This window comes from Scyliorhinus torazame, chromosome 5 (genome assembly GCF_047496885.1).
Source record: "Scyliorhinus torazame isolate Kashiwa2021f chromosome 5, sScyTor2.1, whole genome shotgun sequence".
NCBI classification, from domain to species: domain Eukaryota; kingdom Metazoa; phylum Chordata; class Chondrichthyes; order Carcharhiniformes; family Scyliorhinidae; genus Scyliorhinus; species Scyliorhinus torazame.
The window spans coordinates 180,702,665-180,723,770 of NC_092711.1; the positions used below are offsets into that span (position 1 = coordinate 180,702,665).

General features: G+C 49.6%; 1 protein-coding gene across 1 annotated transcript in view; it reads right to left on the bottom strand.

The window, feature by feature from the left end:
- The window catches only part of LOC140418073 (uncharacterized), a 76,737-nt gene extending 61,348 nt beyond the window's left edge, over positions 1–15,389 (bottom strand). Inside the window, 2 exon segments of the mRNA XM_072501498.1 lie at positions 12,668–14,067; positions 14,796–15,389. Of these exon segments, the coding sequence (XP_072357599.1) occupies positions 12,668–13,714 (1,047 nt within the window). The 5' untranslated portion in view covers positions 13,715–14,067; positions 14,796–15,389.
- Between the last annotated feature and the right edge of the window lie 5,717 nt (positions 15,390–21,106).

A 21,106-nucleotide genomic window follows, 5' to 3' on the forward strand; every position in this document is an offset into this window, starting at 1 on the left:
GTGATGACATTGTCTAGGTACGGAAAGGTGAGCTGCAAACCGTACCAGTCGATCATTTGGTCCATCTCCCTTTGGAAGACCGAGACCCCGTTAGTGACGCCAAAGGGAATCCTACGAAAGTGATAGAGACGACCGTCTGCCTCGAAGGCGGTGTATGGACGGTCCGATTTACGGATGGGGAGCTGGTGGTAGGCGGATTTCAGGTCTACCGTTGAGAAGACCCGGTACTGTGCAATCTGGTTAACCATGACAGGTATGCGTGGGAGGGGGTACGCGTCGAGCTGCGTATACCGATTGATGATCTGGCTATAGTCCACGGCCATTCTATGCTTCTCCCCAGTTTTAAAGACTACCATTTGAGCTCTCCAGGGGCTGTTGCTGGCCTTGATGACACCTTCCCGAAGCAGCCACTGGACTTTGGACCTGATGAAGGTCTTGTCCTGGGTGCTGTACCGTCTGCTCCTGGTGGCAACGGGTTTGCAATCCGAAGTTAGATTGGCAAAGAGGGAGGGGGGTCGACCTTTAGGGTCGCGAGGCCGCACACAGTGAGGGGTGGTAGGGTGAGGCACTGGAGATTGCACTGGAAGTCCAGGCTTATTAGTAGTGCAGTACAGAGATTAGGAAGGACCTAGAGGCGGAAGCCGCTGAATTCTACGCCCTGGACCGTGAGAGTGACCGTGCAGAACCCTCGGATCAGGACGGAGTGGGATACGGAGGCTTGGGAGATCCTTTGATTGGCGGGGTGGACCGCGAGGGAGCAGCGCCTTACCGTATCTGGGTAAATGAAGCTTTCGGTGCTCCCGGAGTCCAGCAGGCACGAGGTCGTGTGGCCGTTGATTTTCACCGTAGTCGAAGCGGTGGCCAGGTTGTGTGGACGAGACTGGTCCAGCGTCATCGAGGCGAGCTGCGGGTGATCGTCACTTGTGGCAGCGTGGAATGTCGTCTGCGTCCATGCTCCGTGGGGAAGACAAGATGGCGGCAACTGAAGATCCTGCGGGGGGAGGGGGCGATAACGGCGACTGCGTGGGCCTGGCACACTGCGGCAAAAAGGTTGCCCTTTTTGCTGCAAGCCTTGCGGGCCGGGCAGCGTTGGCGATGGTGCTTCTACTGGCCGCAGAAGTAACATCGGGGACCCCCGGGGTGCGCGGATTGGCGGGTGGCGCAGGTATATTGGCTGGGTAAGGCCCCGGCTGGGGCGGCCGTTTGCGGGGTCCAGGAGGGATAGGAGGGGTGGGCCGCGCGGCTGGAGGGGTAGGCCTGAACATTACGTGAGGCGACCGTCATGGAGAGCGCTAGTTTTTTTGTCTCCGCTCGGTCGAGTGTGGCCCCTTCCAGCAATCATTGTCGGATGAGGTCCGACCCAATCCCTGTTACAAAAGCATCGCGCATGAGGAGATTAGAATGTTCGGCGGCCGTACCGGCCTGACAGTCACAGTCCCGGACGAGTGGGATTAGGGCCCGCCAGAAGTCTTCGATGGACTCACCAGGGAGTTGACAGCGAGTGGCGAGTACGTGCCTGGTGAAGCGTGTGTTCGCTTTCTGCAGGTAGTTCTCTTTGAGGAGCGCCATGGCTTCCGCGTAAGTCGGGACGTCCTGGATCAGCGGGAACACGCTTGAGCTCAACCTGGAATACAGGACCTGTATCTTCTGAGCCTACGTCAGTGGGGTGTTCGCTGAGTTAATGTAGGCCTCGAAGCAAGCTAGCCTGTGATTAAAGTCTTTCCTGGCATCGGTCGATTGCGGATCCAGCTGCAGGCGGTCTGGTTTGATTCGGATGTCCATCTTGTAGAAATCTGACTGCAATAAATTGATGCACGATCAATTGTACAAAGACTCAGATTGGGTACAACTGTGGCTTTATTGCAGTAAGGTGCGTGGCCTCCTACAGCAGCTGGCAAAATGGCAGCTGAATGGAGGACACGCATATTTATACTCCTCCTACTGGGCGGAGCCAGCTGGCAGGGGCCACCGGCGAACCTGTAGTACAGGTCCTACCTTACATCCCCTAGTACAAGTAGTTCACCACAGAGCCATCATCTGCAGAGGGGATAAATGGCCCCATGAATGGATCTGTTGTGCCAGGAATGGCATCAGTGCCTGTGGTGTCACTGTTTATCAGTCTGTACTTGTCTCCAAATATCATCATCATACACCTCAATACCTGAGTCTAGCCATGACCATTTTTCTTCTTTTGTAGAGTTATGTTGCATTTCGATAGCTCTTGTAATAACTTGGTTACTCCCAATTTGTAGGTGTGTCTTGGTTCTGCTGAAAAATGCGGAGCAGCAGGTGGGAGAATGCAGAGGTCCGTATATACCAGGACTGGAGCGCGGAGGTGGCCAAGAAGAGGGCCGGGTACAATCGGGCTAAGGCGGTTCTGCATCGGAAGGGGGTGAAATTCGGGATGCTGCAGCCGGCGCGACTGTGGGTCACGTTTAAGGACCGGCACCATTACTTTGAGACGCCGGAGGAGGCGTGGACCTTTATTCAGGCCGAAAAGTTGGACACGGACTGAGGGTCGGTTGTGCGGGGAGGTCGTGGGGGGCTACTGTGGTTACTGTGCTTTGGGGGATGTTCTGTTCTGTATTGTTTCCTTGGGTGCTGGGTGGGGTAGGGTGAAATGGTTCGAAGTGGGGGTTTTGTGAGAGTGTGGGCGTCGGTGGTTGGAAGGACGGGGCCCGTTGGGGGGAGGGGAGATAGGAGGCCCGAGGTGGGGGAGATGGGGTTAGGCCGCAAAAGGGAGCTGCGCCAGAGAGGGCGGGGCCGGTTTGATGGACAGCGTGGGCTTTTTCCTACGCTAGGCAAGGAAGGGGGCAGGGCCAGGGGGAAAGGCGGTGTTGGAGAGGAGCGCCCGCCGATGGACAGGAGGGAGGGTGGGGGAGGGGGGGGGAACTACCACACTGGGGAGTCGATGGAGTGGCAGGAGTGGCCGGGGTCAGCAGGAGTCAGCTGACTTACGGGAGTGCTATGGGGGGAGCAACGCAGCTAGGGGGGGACCTAGCTGGGGGGTGGAGGGGTTGGGGGGAACTGGGTTGCTGCTGCATTGGCCAAAGGGGAGCTGGAGCTCGGTGAGAGAGTCGGGGCGGGGGTCTGCCGCTGGGGGAATGGAGAGTGCGGGAGGTGCGGGCACGTGGTTGGCCTAGAAAAGAGGATGGCTAATCGGCGGGGGGTGGGGGGGGGGTGAGCCCCCTGATCCGGCTGATAACTTGGAATGTGAGTGGCCTGAACGGGCCGGTCAAGAGGGCCCATGTGTTCGCGCACCTGAAGGGACTGAAGGCAGATGCGGTTATGCTCCAGGAGACGCATTTGAGGGTGGCAGATCAGGTCAGGCTGAGAAAGGGGTGGGTAGGGCAGGTTTTCCACTCGGGGTTGGACGCAAAGAATCGAGGGGTGGCGATTTTGGTGGGGAAGCGGGTGTCGTTTGAGGTGCTGAACATCGTGGCAGACAGTGGAGGTAGGTATGTGATGGTGAGTGGTACGCTGCAGGGGGTGCGGGTGGTATTAGTGAATGTATATGCCCCGAATTGGGATGATGCCGGATTTATGCGGCGCATGTTGGGCTGGATTCCGGACCTGGAGGCAGGGAGCTTAATAATGGGGCGGGGGGGGGACTTCAACACGGTACTGGATCCAGCATTGGACCGCTCCAGGTCCAGGACGGGTACGAGGCCGGCAGCGGCCAAGGTGCTGAGGGGGTTTATTGACCAGATGGGAGGAGTGGATCCATGGAGGTTTGTCAGGCCGGGGGCCAGGGAATTTTCTTTTTTTCCTCACGTCCATAAAGCCTACTCCCGGATAGACTTCTTCATTATGAGCAGGGCACTAATCCCGAGGGTGGAGGTCACGGAGTATTCGGCCATAGCCATCTCAGACCATGCCCCACATTGGGTGGAGCTGGAGCTAGGGGAGGAGAGGGACCAGCGCCCACTATGGCACCTGGATGTGGGCTTGCTGGCAGATGAGGAGGTGAGCGGGCGGATCCAGGGGTGCATTGAGAGCTATCTAGAGGCTAACGATAATGGGGAGGTGCAGGTGGGGGTGGTCTGGGAGGTGCTGAAGGCAGTGATTAGGGAAGAGCTAATCTCCACTAGGGCCCACAAGGAGAAGAAGGAGAGGAGAGAGAGGGAGAGATTGGTGGGGGAGATTTTAAGGGTGGATAGGAGGTATGCAGAGGTCCCCGATGAGGAACTACTCAAGGAGCGAAGAAGCCTCCAGGCCGAGTTTGACCTGTTGACCACCAGGAAGGCAGAGGTGCAGTAGAGGAAAGCGCAAGGGGTGGTGTATGAGTACGGGGAGAAGGCTAGCCGGATGTTGGCACACCAGCTTCGGAAGCGGGAGGTAGCGAGGGAGATTGGGGGAGTTAGGGATAAAGGGGGGAACATGGTGTGGAGTGCGGTGGGAATAATTGGGGTATTTAGAGACTTTTATGAAGGGCTGTATAGGTCTGAGCCCCTGACGGAGGAAGGGGGATGCGTCGATTTTTTGATCGGCTGAGGTTCCCGAGGGTGGAGGAGGAGCAGGTGGCTGGGCTTGGGGCCGTAGGGCTGGAGGAGCTAAGGAGCTGGGAAGTATGCAGGCGGGGAAGGCACCAGGGCCAGATGGGTTCCCAGTGGAATTTTACCGGAAGTACATGGACCTGCTGGCTCCTCTATTAGTGAGGACCTTCAATGAGGCGAGGGAGGGGGGGCCCTACCCCCGACAATGTCCAGGGCACTGATCTCGCTGATCTTGAAGCGGGACAAGTATCCATTACAGTGTGGGTCGTATAGGCCAATCTCTCTCCTTAACGTAATCATGATGCCTGCAGTGGAAGGGGAGGCGGAGATAGTGGCGCCGATGGACGCGGAGAAGGCCTTCGATAGGGTGGAGTGGCGGTACCTCTGGGAAGTGTTGAGGAGGTTTGGGTTCGGGGAGGGGTTCATTAGTTGTGTTAGGCTACTTTACGAAGCCCTGGTGGCGAGTGTGCCCACGAATCGGCGGAGGTCGGAATACTTTCGGCTGTACAGGGGGACAAGGCAGGGGTGCCCCCTATCCCCCTTGCTATTTGCACTGGCAATTGAGCCTTTGGCTATGGCTCTAAGGGAGTCCAGGAACTGGAGGGGGCTGGTCCGGGGTGGGGGTGGGACTTTTCTGGGTATAAGCTCAACATGGGGAAGAGTGAGCTCTTCGTGGTACACCCAGGGGACCAGGGAAGGGGGATAGACAAGCTTCCACTGAAGAGGGCGGAAAGGAGTTTTCAGTACCTGGGGATCCAGGTGACTAGCAGCTGGGGGGCCCTACACAAGCTCAACTTTACGAGGCTGGTGGAGCAGATGGAGGAGGAGTTTAAAATGCCACTCTCCTTGGCGGGTAGGGTACAGTCGATGAAGATGACGGTGCTCCCGAGGTTCCTTTTTATATTCCAGTGCCTCCCCATCCTAATCCCCAAGGCCTTTTTTAAGCAGGTCAGCAGGAGCATCATGGGATTTGTGTGGGCGAAAAAGACCCCGAGGGTGAGAAGGGTGTTTGTGGAGCGGAGGAGGGACAGGAGGGTTAGCGTTACCTAATCTGTGTGGGTGTTACTGGGCTGCCAATGTGGCGATGATACGCAAGTGGGTAATGGAGGGGGAGGGGGCGGCGTGGAAGAAGCTGGAGATGGCGTCCTGTGTGGGCACGAGTCTGGGAGCGCTGGTGACAGCACCGCTGCCGCTCCCGCCGACTAGGTACACCACGGGTCCGGTGGTGGCGGCGACTTTGAAAATTTGGGGGCAGTGGAGACGCCACAGGGTTGAGGTAGAGGCTTCGGTTTGGTCCCTGATCCGGGAGAACCATCGGTTCGTCCCGGGGAGAATGGATGGAGGGTTCCTGAGCTGGCACTGGGCAGGAATTAGAAGGATGGGGGACCTGTTTTTAGATGGTACCAGGGGATTGGAGAGTGGCGAATGTCGTGCCCCTGTTCAAAAAAGGAACTAGGGATAACCCTGGGAATTACAGGCCAGTTAGTCTTACTTCGGTGGTAGGCAAAGTAATGGAAAGGGTACTGAAGGATAGGATTTCTGAGCATCTGGAAAGACACTGCTTGATTCGGGATAGTCAGCACGGATTTGTGAGGGGTAGGTCTTGCCTTACAAATCTTATTGAATTCTTTGAGGAGGTGACCAAGCATGTGGATGAAGGTAAAGCAGTGGATGTAGTGTACATGGATTTTAGTAAGGCATTTGATAAAGTTCCCCATGGTAGGCTTCTGCACAAAGTAAGGAGGCATGGGATAGTGGGAAATTTGGCCAGTTGGATAACGAACTGGCTAACCGATAGAAGTCAGAGAGTGGTGGTGGATGGCAAATATTCAGCCTGGATCCCCGTTACCAGTGGTGTACCGCAGGGATCAGTTCTGGGTCCTCTGCTGTTTGTGATTTTCATTAATGACTTGGATGAGGGAGTTGAAGGGTGGGTCAGTAAATTTGCAGACGATACGAAGATTGGTGGAGTTGTGGATAGTAAGGAGGGCTGTTGTTGGCTGCAAAGAGACATAGATAGGATGCAGAGCTGGGCTGAGAAGTGGCAGATGGAGTTTAACCCTGAAAAGTGTGAGGTTGTCCATTTTGGAAGGACAAATATGAATGCGGAATACAGGGTTAACGGTAGAGTTCTTGGCATTGTGGAGGAGCAGAGAGACCTTGGGGTCTATGTTCATACATCTTTGAAAGTTGCCACTCAAGTGGATAGAGCTGTGAAGAAGGCCTATGGTGTGCTCGCGTTCATTAACAGAGGGATTGAATTTAAGAGCCGTGAGGTGATGATGCAGCTGTACAAAACTTTGGTAAGGCCACATTTGGAGTACTGTGTACAGTTCTGGTCGCCTCATTTTAGGAAGGATGTGGAAGCTCTGGAAAAGGTGCAAAGAAGATTTACCAGGATGTTGCCTGGAATGGAGAGTAGGTCTTACGAGGAAAGGTTGAGGGTGCTAGGCCTTTTCTCATTAGAGCGGAGAAGGATGAGGGGCGACTTGATAGAGGTTTATAAGATGATCAGGGGAATAGATAGAGTAGACAGTCAGAGACTTTTTCCCCAGGTGGAACACACCATTACAAGGGGACATAAATTTAAGGTGAAAGGTGGAAGATATAGGAGGGATATCAGAGGTAGGTTCTTTACCCAGAGAGTAGTGGGGGCATGGAATGCACTGCCTGTGGAAGTAGTTGAGTCGGAAACATTAGGGACCTTCAAGCAGCTGTTGGATAGGTACATGGATTACGGGAAAATGATATAGTGTAGATTTATTTGTTCTTAAGGGCAGCACGGTAGCATTGTGGATAGCACAATTGCTTCACAGATCCATGGTCCCAGGTTCGATTCCGGCTTGGGTCATTGTCTGTGCGGAGTCTGCACGTCCTCCCCGTGTCTGCGTGGGTTTCCTCCGGGTGCTCCGGTTTCCTCCCACAGTCCAAAGATGTGCGGGTTAGGTGAATTGGCCAATGATAAATTGCCCTTAATGTCCAAATTGCCCTTGGTGTTGGGTGGAGGTGTTGAGTTTGGGTAGGGTGCTCTTTCCAAGAGCTGGTGCAGACTCAAAGGGCCGAATGGCCTCCTTCTGCACTGTAAATTCAATGATAATCTATGATTAATCTAGGACAAAGGTTCGGCACAACATCGGGGGCCGAAGGGCCTGTTCTGTGCTGTATTTTCTATGTTCTATGTTCTATGTGACGTTTACGACCCTTGGGGCACTGGAGGAAAAATTTGGGCTTCCCCCCGGAAATGCCTTCAGGTACATGCAGGTAAGGGCGTTTGCAAGACGGCAGGTGAGGGGGTTCCCGCTGCTTCCAGCACTCAGGATCCAGGATAGGGTGCTCTCAGGGGCGTGGGTTGGAGAGGGCAGGGTCTCGGCGATCTACCAGGAGATGCAGGAGGAAGAGGAGACCTCGGTGGAGGAGCTAAAGGGTAAATGGGAGGAGGAGCTTGGGGAGGAGATAGACAAGGGTACGTGGACGGACGCCCTGGGTAGGGTTAATTCTTCCTCCTCTTGCACCAGGCTTAGCCTGATACAATTTAAGGTTCTTCACAGAGCGCATATGACAGGGGCGAGACTGAGCAGGTTCTTTGGGGTGGAAGACAGGTGTGGGAGGTGCTCGGGGAGCCCAGCAAATCACACCCACATGTTCTGGGCATGCCCGGCGCTGGATGGGTATTGCGAGGACGATGTCTAAGGTGGTGAACACCCAGGTTAAGCCGAGCTTGGGGTTAGCACTATTTGGGGTATCGGACGAGCCGGGAGTACAGGAGGCGAAAGAAGCCGGTATTCTGGCCTTTGCGTCCCTGGTAGCCCGGTGGAGGATTCTGCTCCAGTGGAAAGATGCGAGGCCCCGAGCGTGGAAGCCTGGATCAGCGACATGGCAGGGTTCATTCAATTGGAGAGGGTAAAATTTGCCTTGAGAGGGTCTGTGCAAGGGTTCTTCAGGCAGTGGCAACCGTTCCTAGACTTTCTAGCGGAGCGTTAGGAGGTGGTCAGCAGCAGCAGCAAACCAGGGGTGGGGGTGTACTTTGTGTTTTCTACTGTGTTTAGTATTGCTTAATGGGGGGTTTGTATATTGGGGGAATTCGTGATGTAGTTGGAAGATGTTTATCTATGTGTTCTTTGTTTTTCTTTTTTCTGTAAGGTTGTTGAAAATATGTAAAAATTTGAATAAAAATATTTCTAAAAAAAAACTTTCATGACATCTTTGCTCTGTTTCCACAGCCTTCTGCTGTAACTATTCAATAAAGCATTCCTTACTCTCTCTCTCTCTCTCTCTGAGCTCCCCCCCGCCTTCAAACAAAGTTCTCCCTTGAAGTTGCCAGACTTGAATCCCTTATCGTTGCCTTGGCTGATTGCCAACTCCTGTTTGTACAAAATAACAGAGCTGTGCCGTTTATATGCAACTAACCTTCCATTGACGGACAAATAGGTCATCAGACTCTGTGTTGGACTGATGGCTGGTCAAATGTGGTTGTCCCGAATGACACTGGATCTTGAGTGGATCATCCTCTCTGAACCAGGGCATCCTGCGCATTCCCACTAACAAAGTTAAGTCTGAATGGGAAAAGGTAACTCAGGCTGTGGACGATGTATCCCTCTAACCCTGCTGCTGGCAGTATTTTCCTTCAGTCTATTTAACCCTTAAATTGCCTGATCGATTTATGGACCCAAGTTTCTCCTTATCTGACACTATGCCCCTGTTGCGGGACCTTCACCATAGTTATTCAACCACAGCGTTCTTCACTCTCCAACTGACAAGACGACATTCAGAGTTCGAGGTTCAGCTCATGAACTTCTTTATTCAAGCTACAGCAGGGGAACTAGGCTGCCACTAAATGGCTTGCCAGCCCCAAGAGCACAGAACATGCAGGTCATTTATACTTTACTCTGTTATGTCAAGTAAGTAATGTACACCAATCAAAAGAATACATTTGTTTACACCAATCAAAAGATTGTTCAAAAACTATGTCCATTCACAACTAATAAAGATTAGAATTACATAATGCATGACATGAGTGTAATCACCAATCATCATCAAGGCACGTACATGGTACAATATCGCAAAGCACGTAGGTATCTGTACATATCAATGAGCTACTAGGCATATATAAGATTAGAAGCATAGATTATCTGTGGTGTCCCTTATTCCCATCCCATTGTCCTGTGTTTGCACGGTTCACATCTGCATGATCAATTGAATTACTGAATGTTTGTGTGCAAGCTGTGTGACTATATCCTCACTGTCATTTTAAAAGGTCCTTGAGACTTAACTGCTGTGGCAACAGCCTTCTGCTGCCAGCTGGTTCTGTCTGTGGGAAGTCAAACTTTCCAATTATGGCAAGTAAGCTCCTCAAGCAGCCCATGTGAGCGCTTAAGTTGTATTTTAAAGCCTATCTCGGTTTTATACATGAACCTGTACGATTTGATTTATTAACCCTTTCAGCCCCATAGTTTTAGAATCTCCAACCAGTGGAAATAGTTTATCTTTACCGACCCTGTCTTTCCCTGTTTATATCTTGAATATTTTGATCAGATCACTCCTTCACCTTCTAAATTAGAGTGAAAACAGGTCTAATTTGAGGAATCTTGCCTCATAATTCAACTGCTGTAAACCTACGTTGCACTCCCTCCAAGGCCAAAATATCCTTCCTAAAGTGTGGTGTCCAGAACTGCTCACAGTCTCCAAGTGGAGTCTAACCAGGGTTTTGTACATAACCTCTGTATCTTTATATTCCAACCCTCCAGATATAAAGGCCAGAATTCCATTAGCCTTTTCATTTTTTACTGCACTTGTTCCTGGTATTTTAAGGATCTGTGCACCTGAACCCCCCCCCAAGTCTCTTTGGACATCCAATGTACCTCTTTCCATTTAGAAAGTATTCTGCTCGATCCTTTTTTTTGGTCCCAAATGGACAACCTCATACTTGCTTGCATTAAAGTCCATCAGCCACAATATCGCCCATTCACCGAGTCTGTGACTATCTCCTTGCAATTTTCTGTCATCATCTAGCTGTCTGCAATGCCACCTAACGTTGTCTCAAATTTGGATCTGGCTTCTATGCCTTCGTCCAAGTCATTAATGATGTGTGAATAATTGAGGCCCCAACACAGATCCCTGTGATACACCACTAGACACCTCTTGCGAATTAGGGTAATTACCCATCACCCTCACTCTCTCCTGCCACTCAACCAGTTTCCTGACCAGGTCAATAATCTGCCCTCAACTCCGCGGGCTCCCAACTTAGTTAACAGTCTCTTGTGTGGATCTTTATCCAATGCCTTCTGGAAGTCCATATAAATGACATCCATAGACAATCTCCTGTCGACTACCGTAGTCACCTCTTCAAAAAATTCAATAAGATTAGCCAAAGAATTTAATAAGATTAGTCTGGCATGACTTCCCTTCACGAATCCATGCTGGCTCTCTCTGATCGACCAAAGTTTCTCAAGGTGTTCAGTTACCCCATCCCTCATTCTAGACTCCAGCAATTTCCCCACCATAGATGTTGGGCTAACTGGTCTGTAATTCCCGGGTTTCCCCCTTCTTAAAAAGTGGAGTAACATGTACAGTTTTCCAATCCAGAGGGACTACTCCTGAATCTAGGGAACTCTGGAAGATTCTAGTTAGAGCATCTACAATCTGCTCCCCGACTTCCTTTAACACCCTCGGATGGAAACCGTCAGGTCCAGGGGATTTGTCAGTCTTTGGTTCCATTAATTTCCTGGTTATTTACATCGTGTATTATGTCCCTGTCCTCCATCAATTATTATTTTTTTCGGGACTTCCAGCAGGTTTTCCATCTTTTCAACTGTAAATCCTGAGGCAAAGTAATTGTTCCGCCTGTCTGCCATTTGCCCATTATCACTGACAATATCTCCATTTTCAGCTTTTACTGGGCCTACATTGCTCTTCGCCACCCACTTGCCCTTTATATAACTATCACATTTCTTCTTATCGATGTTCCTTGCAAGTTTCCTTTCACAATCCTCTTTAGTTGCTGAGAAGCTGCTTTGTGACCCTTTGCTGGTCCTTGTATCGATCCCATTCCAGATCTGTGCTATGTCTTGCATTTTTGTCAGCCCCTTCTTTTAGTTTTAAGCTGTCCTTATCCTCTTTAGTTGTCCATGGCTGTGACGACTGCACATCGAAATAGGAATTTGGTACTTTAAAACAAGACTTTATTATTAATACACGAGTAAACACAACCGCAAATAGCTTACTATTACCCATTGTACTACTCAATACAGCAAATACAATACCCTTAATTATTATCTCTATTCCCAATTAAACAACAAGGGAAAAGTATACAGCCTTCAACCCATCTCAGTAATACTTGCTTTCCAGTACAGGAGTCGCTCCTGTTTGAACCCTTGCAGATTCTGACTGGATGTCTTCATAAAGCTGTTTCAACCTCTGTAGGTTTCACCTCTGGCTCCTAAAAGCTTTCTGGTCTTGCAAAAACTGGTTTTAAAAAACATGACTACTCCAGTCGAAGACACTCTATCGATAGGTTATTAACCCTTAAATTGGCAAATGCTTATAATCCACCATATCTAAAATCCTGCATTTGTCATACTTAAAAGAATTTATATTTGATGTAAATATATAATAATTCCTTAAAAGGTAGTGATTGCCTATCTATCGCCAAACCTTTGATTGCAAGCTCCCAATCTACCACAGACTTGCCCCTCATACCTTGATAGTTTCCTTCTGTGAGAAACACCCAGATAATTTAAACAAAAGTACCATGTAACCATCATAGACCACCTTCATAGCAATACGGCATGCTTTGGGGGGGTTCCAAACATAAATGGGAACGAAATACCTTCTAACATCCAAACATCATTTCACACTGCAGTCCTCATGAAAGTTGAAACCAGATATTCGCAACAAGGCTCAAAGAGCATCAGTCCATTACAGGCAAAGTGGTGAGACTGGCCAATCCAGCAGAGCAGAAAGAAACCCTCCAACCCTCCCCATTGACCAACTATCAGAATGAACAAAATGCAGTCCTGGGTGTAACTGAGAGCAGAAACAATAACAGCAAAATCCAACCCCTGTAATCACTTGTTAACGTGTTGGTATCTCAGCCGGTATGATGAATTACAAAATCAGCCTGAACCCCAGAATGAACTCGGTGGTGTCTCCGTAGGTGGGATGGATCACTTAACTGCCTTCCCCTACACAGAGCAGGTGAATGGCCTCTCCCCAGTGTGAACTCGCTGGTGTGACTTCAAGCTGGATAATCGAGTGAATCCCTTCCCACACTGAGAGCAGGTGAACGGCTTTTCCCCAGTGTGAACTCGTTGGTGCGTCTGCAGGGTGAATAACTGAGTGAATCCCTTCCCACACTGAGAGCAGATGAATGGCTTCTCCCCAGTGTGAACTCGCAGATGTTTCCGCAGGGTGGATGAATCACCGAATCCCTTCCCACACTGAGAGCAGATGAACGGCTTCTCACCAGTGTGAACTCGCTGGTGTGCCTGTAGGTGGGATAACTGAGTGAAACCCTTCCCACACTGAGAACAGATGAACGGCCTCTCCCCAGTGTGAACTCGCTGGTGTCTCTGCCGGGCGGAAGAATCACCGAATCCCTTCCCACACTGAGAGCAGGTGAACGGTCTCTCCCCAGTGTGAGCTCGCTGGTGCGACTTCAGGCTGGCTAAATTAGTGAAGCTCTTCCCACACAGGGAGCAGCTGAATGGCTTCTCCCCAGAGTGAACTCGCTTATGTGACTTCAGGTTGGATAACTCAGTGAATCCCTTCCCACACACCGAGCAGGTGAACGGTCTCTCCCCAGTGTGAATTCGCTGGTGTGACCTCAGGCTGGATAATTGAGTAAATCGATTTCCACATTGAGAACAGGTGAACGGTTTCTCTCCAGTGTGAACTCGTTGGTGTGTCTGCAGGTTGGGTAACTCAGTGAATCCCTTCCCACACCGAGAGCAGGTGAACGGCTTCTCCCCAGTGTGAACTCGCTGGTGTCTCTGCAGAGTAGATGAATGACTGAATCCCTTCCCACACTGAGAGCAGGTGAACGGTCTCTCCCCAATGTGAACCCTCTGATGTGACTGCAGGTGGGATATGCAAGTGAATCCCTTCTCACACTGACTGCAGGTGAATGGTCTCTCTCCAGTGTGACTGCGTCGATGAGCTTCCAGCTCAGATGGGGCTCTGTATCCCTTTCCACAGTCCATACATTTCCATGGTTTCTCCATGGTGAGGATGTCCTTGTGACTCTCCAGGTCGGCAATCAGTTGAAGCCTCGTCCAATCACAGAACACGTGTATGGTCTCTCACCGATGTGAATGGTGTGATGTTTCTTCAGGCTGTGTAGCTGGTTAAAGCTCTTTCCACAGTCCGTGTTCTGGAACACTCTCACTCGGGTGTGTATGTGTCTCGGTGCTTTTCCAGTCACACTGATGTTTAAAATCTTTTGAAATCGACAGATAAGCCAAACTTTTCTCCTTCTCAATTCAAAGGCCGATGATATTCAGGTCCCAAGGAATCGAGTGACCCTGTCAGACCTTGACTTGAGGTTTCTGGTCTGTAATTCCTCCTCTTCTAATATCTGTATGAACAATTTCCAAAGGATATCACTGTCAGTACAGGCTCACTACAGGATGAAAATTCAGAACAGACAATTCAAGTTTCTCTGGAACATTTTTTCCTTTATCATTCCCCAAAGGCTGTAAATCTCCATCCCACACACTCTCCCTCCATTCTCACTCTGCTGTATCTGATATACACCTTCCCAATTCTCCTGAAGGTGCTGCTTCATGGTAATCAACAGATCCCTTACTTTTCCTGACAGTTCATAGACCTAAATATCATCATGCAGCTGTTAAACATATACATCTTGATATTACAAGATGAAAAATGTGACCCTTGATCAGAGATACAGGGAGATTAGATATATAAGGAGGAGCTTTTAATAATAATCTTTATTAGTGTCACAAGTAGGCTTACATTAACACTGCAATGAAGTTACTGCGAAAAACCCCTGGCCGCCACATTCCGTAGTCAGAGGGAGAATTCAGAATGTCCAATTCACCTAACAAAGATGACCAATAATTTCAATCTGAAATCGATTGGACCATTGAAGCTGGTGGTGAGCTGTCTTCTTGAATGTCAGCAGCCAGCGTAGGCCATTTGGCCCAATAAATATTTTGCAAAGTCCCCTCCCTCCCCACTCCCTCAGCTGGCAGCAAAGCATGCAATCGCAGAAAGGGAGTACTTACTATGATATCAGAATAATAAATGCAATCTACTAGAGAATCATAAATATCTAGTATGTACCTTCTGACACTCATACTCTTACTACCTTACAACGTTGTACACTTAAATGTCAGCCATTCTCTGGAGAAACCACAATAATGTGAGGGAGACCTGGGCCAAGCTTTGCAGAGTCTGCACTCTCCCTGGATTCACTTCCTTTCCCTTCAGTTGCTGCAAGTGACCAATTGAAGTTGAGAACGAGAAAAGAAATGGCAAGGGGGCGAAAAAAGGTGCTTTCCTCCCAGATGTTGGAGACAGGAGGAAGTTGCAGTCTGCGTGAAGCTCAACTGTCATTCACACAAAGTCCGCGCTCCGAGTGGCTGGAGGATCAGAGCCCTTCCGGTCCTCTACCTCTTCCCATTGGTCAGCACCTCAGCATGACGGTCAGGGGGCGGGTTCTCCCCCACAACTGAGCAGCTTCCCCTCTCCCTTGTACATGCGCAGTCCCGGGCCGGGGAGATCACCCAGCGGCTTCTCGCTTTGGCCGGAGCCGTCAGCCCGTTGCCTGGAAACCTTGTCCGGAGGAGAAGGAACAACGGGTGGGGGCGGGGCGGGCTTCGTTGTCCGCGCGGCCTGGCCTGCGCTCTGGAACCCGGAAACGTCACCACGGAGCAAGGTGATTCCTATTGGCTGACCAAGGCAGGGCACCGTTGTGACGTCACAAAACGGAAGTTAGACGTTGAGTTCCAGACTAAAACATCCTCCTCTGGGCAACATCTGGGAGGAAATCAATGTCTCCCCCTTTCCATTTCTTCTCTCATTCTGGGGGGACATTGGTGACTTGCAGCAACTGAAGGAAAAGAAGTGAATCCGGCCTGTATGTCCATGTGGGAGGGAGAGTTACAGCTTTTCAGAAAATGAGAGGAAAGAATGTTGCATAAACACGAGAACTGAATTTCTATCCTGCACTGACAGTGCTGACTTTCGCAAATTGCTTTACAGGATATTAGAAGAGGAGGAATTACAGACAGAAATCTCAAGCCAAACATCAGAGCCAACAGTCACTCAATTCATCGTGACTTGAATACCATCGGCCTTTGAATCTGGATGAGAAATATTTATCTGTTCCGTCTGATTGAAAAGATTTTAGACATCAATGTGACTGGAAAAGCACCGAGACACACAGGCACCCAAGTTACTGTGTTCCATTCATAGAATTCATATAGTGCAGTAGGAGGCCATTTGGCCCTTCCCAGTCTGCACCGACCCCTGAAAGAGCACCCTACCTAGGTCGACACCCCTGCCCTATCCCCGTAACCCCATCTAACCTTTGCACACTAAGGGGCGATTTAGCATGGCCATTCCGCCTAACCTGCACATCTTTGGACTGTTTTTTGGAAACCGGAGCACCTAGAGGAAATCCACGCAGACAAGGGGAGAACGTGCAAACTCCACACAGACAGTGACCTGAGGCCGGAATTGAACCAGGATCCCTGGCAATGTGAGGCAGCAGTTCTAACCACTGGGCCACCAATTGTACGAACTGCGGAAATAGTCTGATCAAAATTTCACCAATCACAGCGGGGAACGATCGTATTCTGTGTGTGTGGACAAGGCTTCAAATCATTGTTGAATCTGTAGAGGCCATGGAGAAACGCTGGAAATGTTCAGATTGTCAGAAGGGATTTATTTACCCATCCCAGCTGGAAATCCATCGACGTCGCCATACTGGGGAGAAGCCATTCACCTGCTCTGATTGTGGGAAGAGATTCATTGATTCATCTGCCCTGCGGAAACACCTGCGCATTCACACCCCGGAGACACTGTTCACCTGCTCCGATTGTGGGAAAGGATTCATTGATTCGTCTACCCTGTTGAAACATCTGCGAATACACACTGGAGAGAGGCCTTTCCTCTGCTCCGTGTGTGAGAAGGGATTTAATCAGTTATCTGCCCTGCAGAAACACCAGCGAGTTCACACCGGGGAGAGACCATTCACCTGCTCTCAGTGTGAGAAGAAATTCATTGATTCATCCAACTTGCTAAAACACCAGCGAGTTCACACTGGGGAGAGACCGTTCACCTGCTCCGACTGTGGGAAGGGATTCAGTCATTCATCCAACCTGCTGACGCACCAGCGAGTTCACACCGGGGAAAAACCGTTCACCTGCTCTCAGTGTGGGAAGGGATTCACTCAGTTAACCCACCTCCACACACACCAGCGTGTTCACAAACAATAGGGTGATTTATGGGGTGCAGGTTGTTTTTCAATAAATCCCCACTGTGAATTAAATCGAGTTCAGCAAGACTTAACCATCCAGCCAGAATGAACACTTCAAGTGGTAAATTTAAAAGATTCATAAACTGTTAAAAGGTTGAAAAGCAACAAATTAAAAAGATTAAAACCAAAATTTCAATTAAAAGTACCTCACCGTCAAGATGGGGAAAATATACATATCTGTGTCAGTTTGACTCCTTTATAAAGTCTTTTTTTTAATGATTTTCAAATTGCTGAGCTGAAGGGTTCACATGCTGGTTTCTGGAAGATTCTGAGCAGTTTCAAAGTGAACGAAGGCTAACGGCTCAAACGTCCTGGAATGTGACACACCTCGCATCACATGAACATTCCAGCCGAGCCAACACTGTGTCCCAGCAGACGGGGTGTCTGTACCCAGCCAGTTACCAACAAAGGCATCTCGTTGTAAGTCATAATCTCCAATAATAGTGCCTGTGGCCTCAGCATTAACTGTTCCAACACAAAGATTTCAACAAGGGGTCCCCATTTAGTCAACCTGAAACTAGTGTCTCCAATAATAAAAGGAATCCGGATTCCAAGTGAATACCTCAAGTTTCCAGCCCTGGGAAAATACATCCTTTATCCAACATTGCGGAGGAATGATGGGAGATGTGTCACATGACCTCCCCCAAGCTGCTCACTCTTGTAATATTGTCCTGTGGAACTGAACTCAGGCAATCGCTGGTGGATCTCTGAAGGAAACAGTAGCTCCAGGCAAGCAGACTGTGCTGTCCACATCTTACCATCAAGCCGATAGCGGCAGTAAGAACTCTGACCCTCATCAAAACTGCAAACTGGGAGGGGGTCATGTGATGTGAGCACAGGAGCAACTGTGTTTTTGCGAGCTCTGAAGCTACTCACCATTTAATCCTTTTGTTATCCTGATGCACATCTCATTATTACTTGCTTTTGGTGCATATGCCTTGTACTATGTCCCTGGAAGATCCTGGGTCGCTTTTGGCGATGAGAACCCAAGTTAAGTCAAAAAACCCTGATTGAGGTGGTGGGAGGCGGCTGGGGTGGGTCCCTGCTTGCAGTGGGGGTTTTGCTGGTGAGGGGTCTACACCCCGACAGTGCTGTCAGCATCGTGATGATGGCTGCCATTGTGAATGATGTTGTGGACGCTGGTCTCAGCTCCGTGGTACAGCTGGTTGGTGCTCAGTTTGATGAACTGTGAAATATCCTTGAGAGAATAGTGGAATTGGAGAAGAGAATCCTGTTGCTCGATGGGGCAATCTTCCTAGTGAGGGCTCATCTTCAGTCCTTGGAAATCCTGTTATATGGTGTGTCGTTTATCCTGACCAACTCGTAGAGGTGGGGCTGGATGGGGAGTGTTCGCGCGCCCTTGAGGGGAGCGGGGAACGATTTCCCGGCTGAATTTGAGAATGGGCTGCCAACAACAGAGCACATTGTTTCTGGCCTTTGATGCTTGGGGTCAGTCTGAGACCTCGACCACTGGTCTGCGTTGTCTTGTCATTAATGCTCGTCGAGGGGAGTTATGAGGCGGCTGGACACATCGGGTTATTGCCTCTCGCCAGGGCCGAGGTTTCCTGGTGCCTGAGCGGCGGGACGACAGAGTGACGGAGGTGAAGCCGCTTCGTTTGATGGTGTTTTGGAGGGATCCTGAATGCTGTTCGACAATCCTGCCCTGGCTTTGGCCTTTCCAGACTCCATGGATGGTGTTATTATCCTGCAGTTCATCAATAATCCACAACTTTATTCCCTTGTGACTATGCCACTGCTTTTTTGTTGTTGTCTTTTCTTCCCACAAGGGTGTGAGATATATTAGCTCCGAGGCGGTGGTCGCCTGTTATCCTGTCCTGGTAAAAATCATCCTGAGTCGGCAGGGTGATATGAAGTTTGTGCAGAGTCTTGTATTTTTTTCTCTGATGTGCTGTAATGCTTGTATTTACAAAGAGGGAGACATTTTCGAGACCCCTCGACTCGTTTTCTAGAGATGAGTAGCCCCACGGTAGGGTGGTGGGTGAATGGTCGGTGTGGTGGTGGATGATATGGTTATGTAAGTCCTCGTGATGTATGAGGAAAGCCCCCAGTTAAAACTTTCTGTGTCAGTTTTTTTTCTTTGTATTTTTGTTATTTTGGGTTTATTCAATTTGTGCTTATTTCCCATGAAAGTCACCAATGTCCCCCCCAGAATGAGATAAGAAATGGAAAGGGGAGACATTGATTTGCACCCAGATGTTGCCCAGAGGAGGAGGTTTTAGTCTGAAACTCATTGTCCAACATCCACATTGTGACGTCACAATAGAGCCCTGCCTGAATCAGCCAATAGGAATCACTCTGATCCGTGGTCCACCTCCACCTCCTCGGGACACGGTTTCCAGACAACCTGCTTGCGGCTCCCGCCCCACGGCCCGGGACTGCGCATGTGCGGAGGAAAGCCCACAACCTGGCAGTCGTGCTGAAGTTTAGACCAAGAGTTGGAGGACTGGAAGGACTCTGGTCCTCCAGCCAATCAGAGCGCTGAGCTTGCGCGAATGAAAAGATTGAGCTTCACACAGACTGAAACATCTCCTGTCCAACATCTGTGAGTAAAACACTTTCTTTTCTCCCCCTTTCCATTTCTTTTCTCATTCTGGCCTTCAATTGGTCACCTGCAGCAACTGAAGGGAAAGGAAGTGAATCCAGGGAGGGTGCAGACTCTGCAAAGCTAGGCCCAGGTCTCTCTCTCTCTGAAAGACATTGACATCCTTTGCTCCCTCAGCTTGACACATTTATTTGTCTGGCTAAAAGGACGGTCACTTTCAATGTTCACAATTAAAGGGCTGGTTTCCCCAGGAGATGGCTGACATTCAAGGGGACAGTAAATTAATATCAGACTGAGATATGTCCAGTGTTGTTGTATAGTATGTATTAGATATATTATTTCTGGTTCTGTAATCGAGTACATATTATTACATCTAGTCTTGTAATGTAGTACTATAGTGATGTTGTATATTTCCAGTCATAAAATCATTACGGCACAGAAGGAGTCCATTTGCTAACTCCAGTCCACGCTGACTCATTTGCTCAGAGGCAGTGAGTTCCAGCACTTGATAACTCTCATCAAAATAACGTTCTTCCTCACATCCTACTTGTACCTGTAAGGGCGCAATCTTGTATATGATGCACATTTTAAGTTGAAGTATATTGGTTGGTAAGCTGCATGACTATTTTCAGGTCTCTCTGCTGACGCCAGCAAGTGGTGCATATGGATCTGTCAATCAACAGGAATTCTCACCTTCAATATAATGAAGAGGTTGTATGCCAGGTATGGCAGAGTGAGAATGGGGGGAGAGTGTATGGGACAGAGATGGACAACTTTTGCAGAAGAGAGGAAAGAATGTTCCAATAGAAACTAGACTGTCTGCTCTGAATTGCTATCCTGTACTGATAGTGATGAATTTTGTAAACTCCTTTTCCAGGATATCAAAAGGGGAAGATATACAGACCAGAAACTGTGACCATTCATCATACCAAGATCCAACAGGGTCACTCAATTCCTCGGCACCTGAATATCACTGGCCTTGAATTGAAATGTTTGTTCTGTTTTAAAGATCAGTGTGACTGGAAAAGCACCGAGACACGCACACACCCGAGTGAGAGTGTTCCAGAGCACTGACTGTGGAAAGAGCTTTAACCAGTTATACAGCCTGAAAAAACATTTGCAATTGGACAAGGGAAAAACCATTCACGTGTTCTGTGTGTGGACACCTTAGTTGAGCGTGGAGAAATATAAGGTCACCTGTACCATGGAGAAACAATGGGGATGTGAGGAGTGTGGGAAGAGATTCAGATTCCCATCAAAGCTTCAAACTCATCGACACTGTCACTCAGCGGAGAGACGGTTCACCTGCTCTAAATGTGGAACCAGTCATCCACACTGCTGAGATACCAGTGAGTTCACACTGGAGAGAGGCCATTCACCTGCACTGAGTGAGGGAAGGGATCCGCTCAGTTATCCCACCTGCTGAGACACAATGTCACTCACACCAATGAGAGACCCTTTAAATGCTCTGACTGTGGGAGTGGCTGCAAAAGTACACAGGTTCTGATGGCCCACCAGCGCACTCACACCGGGGACAAGACTGTTCAG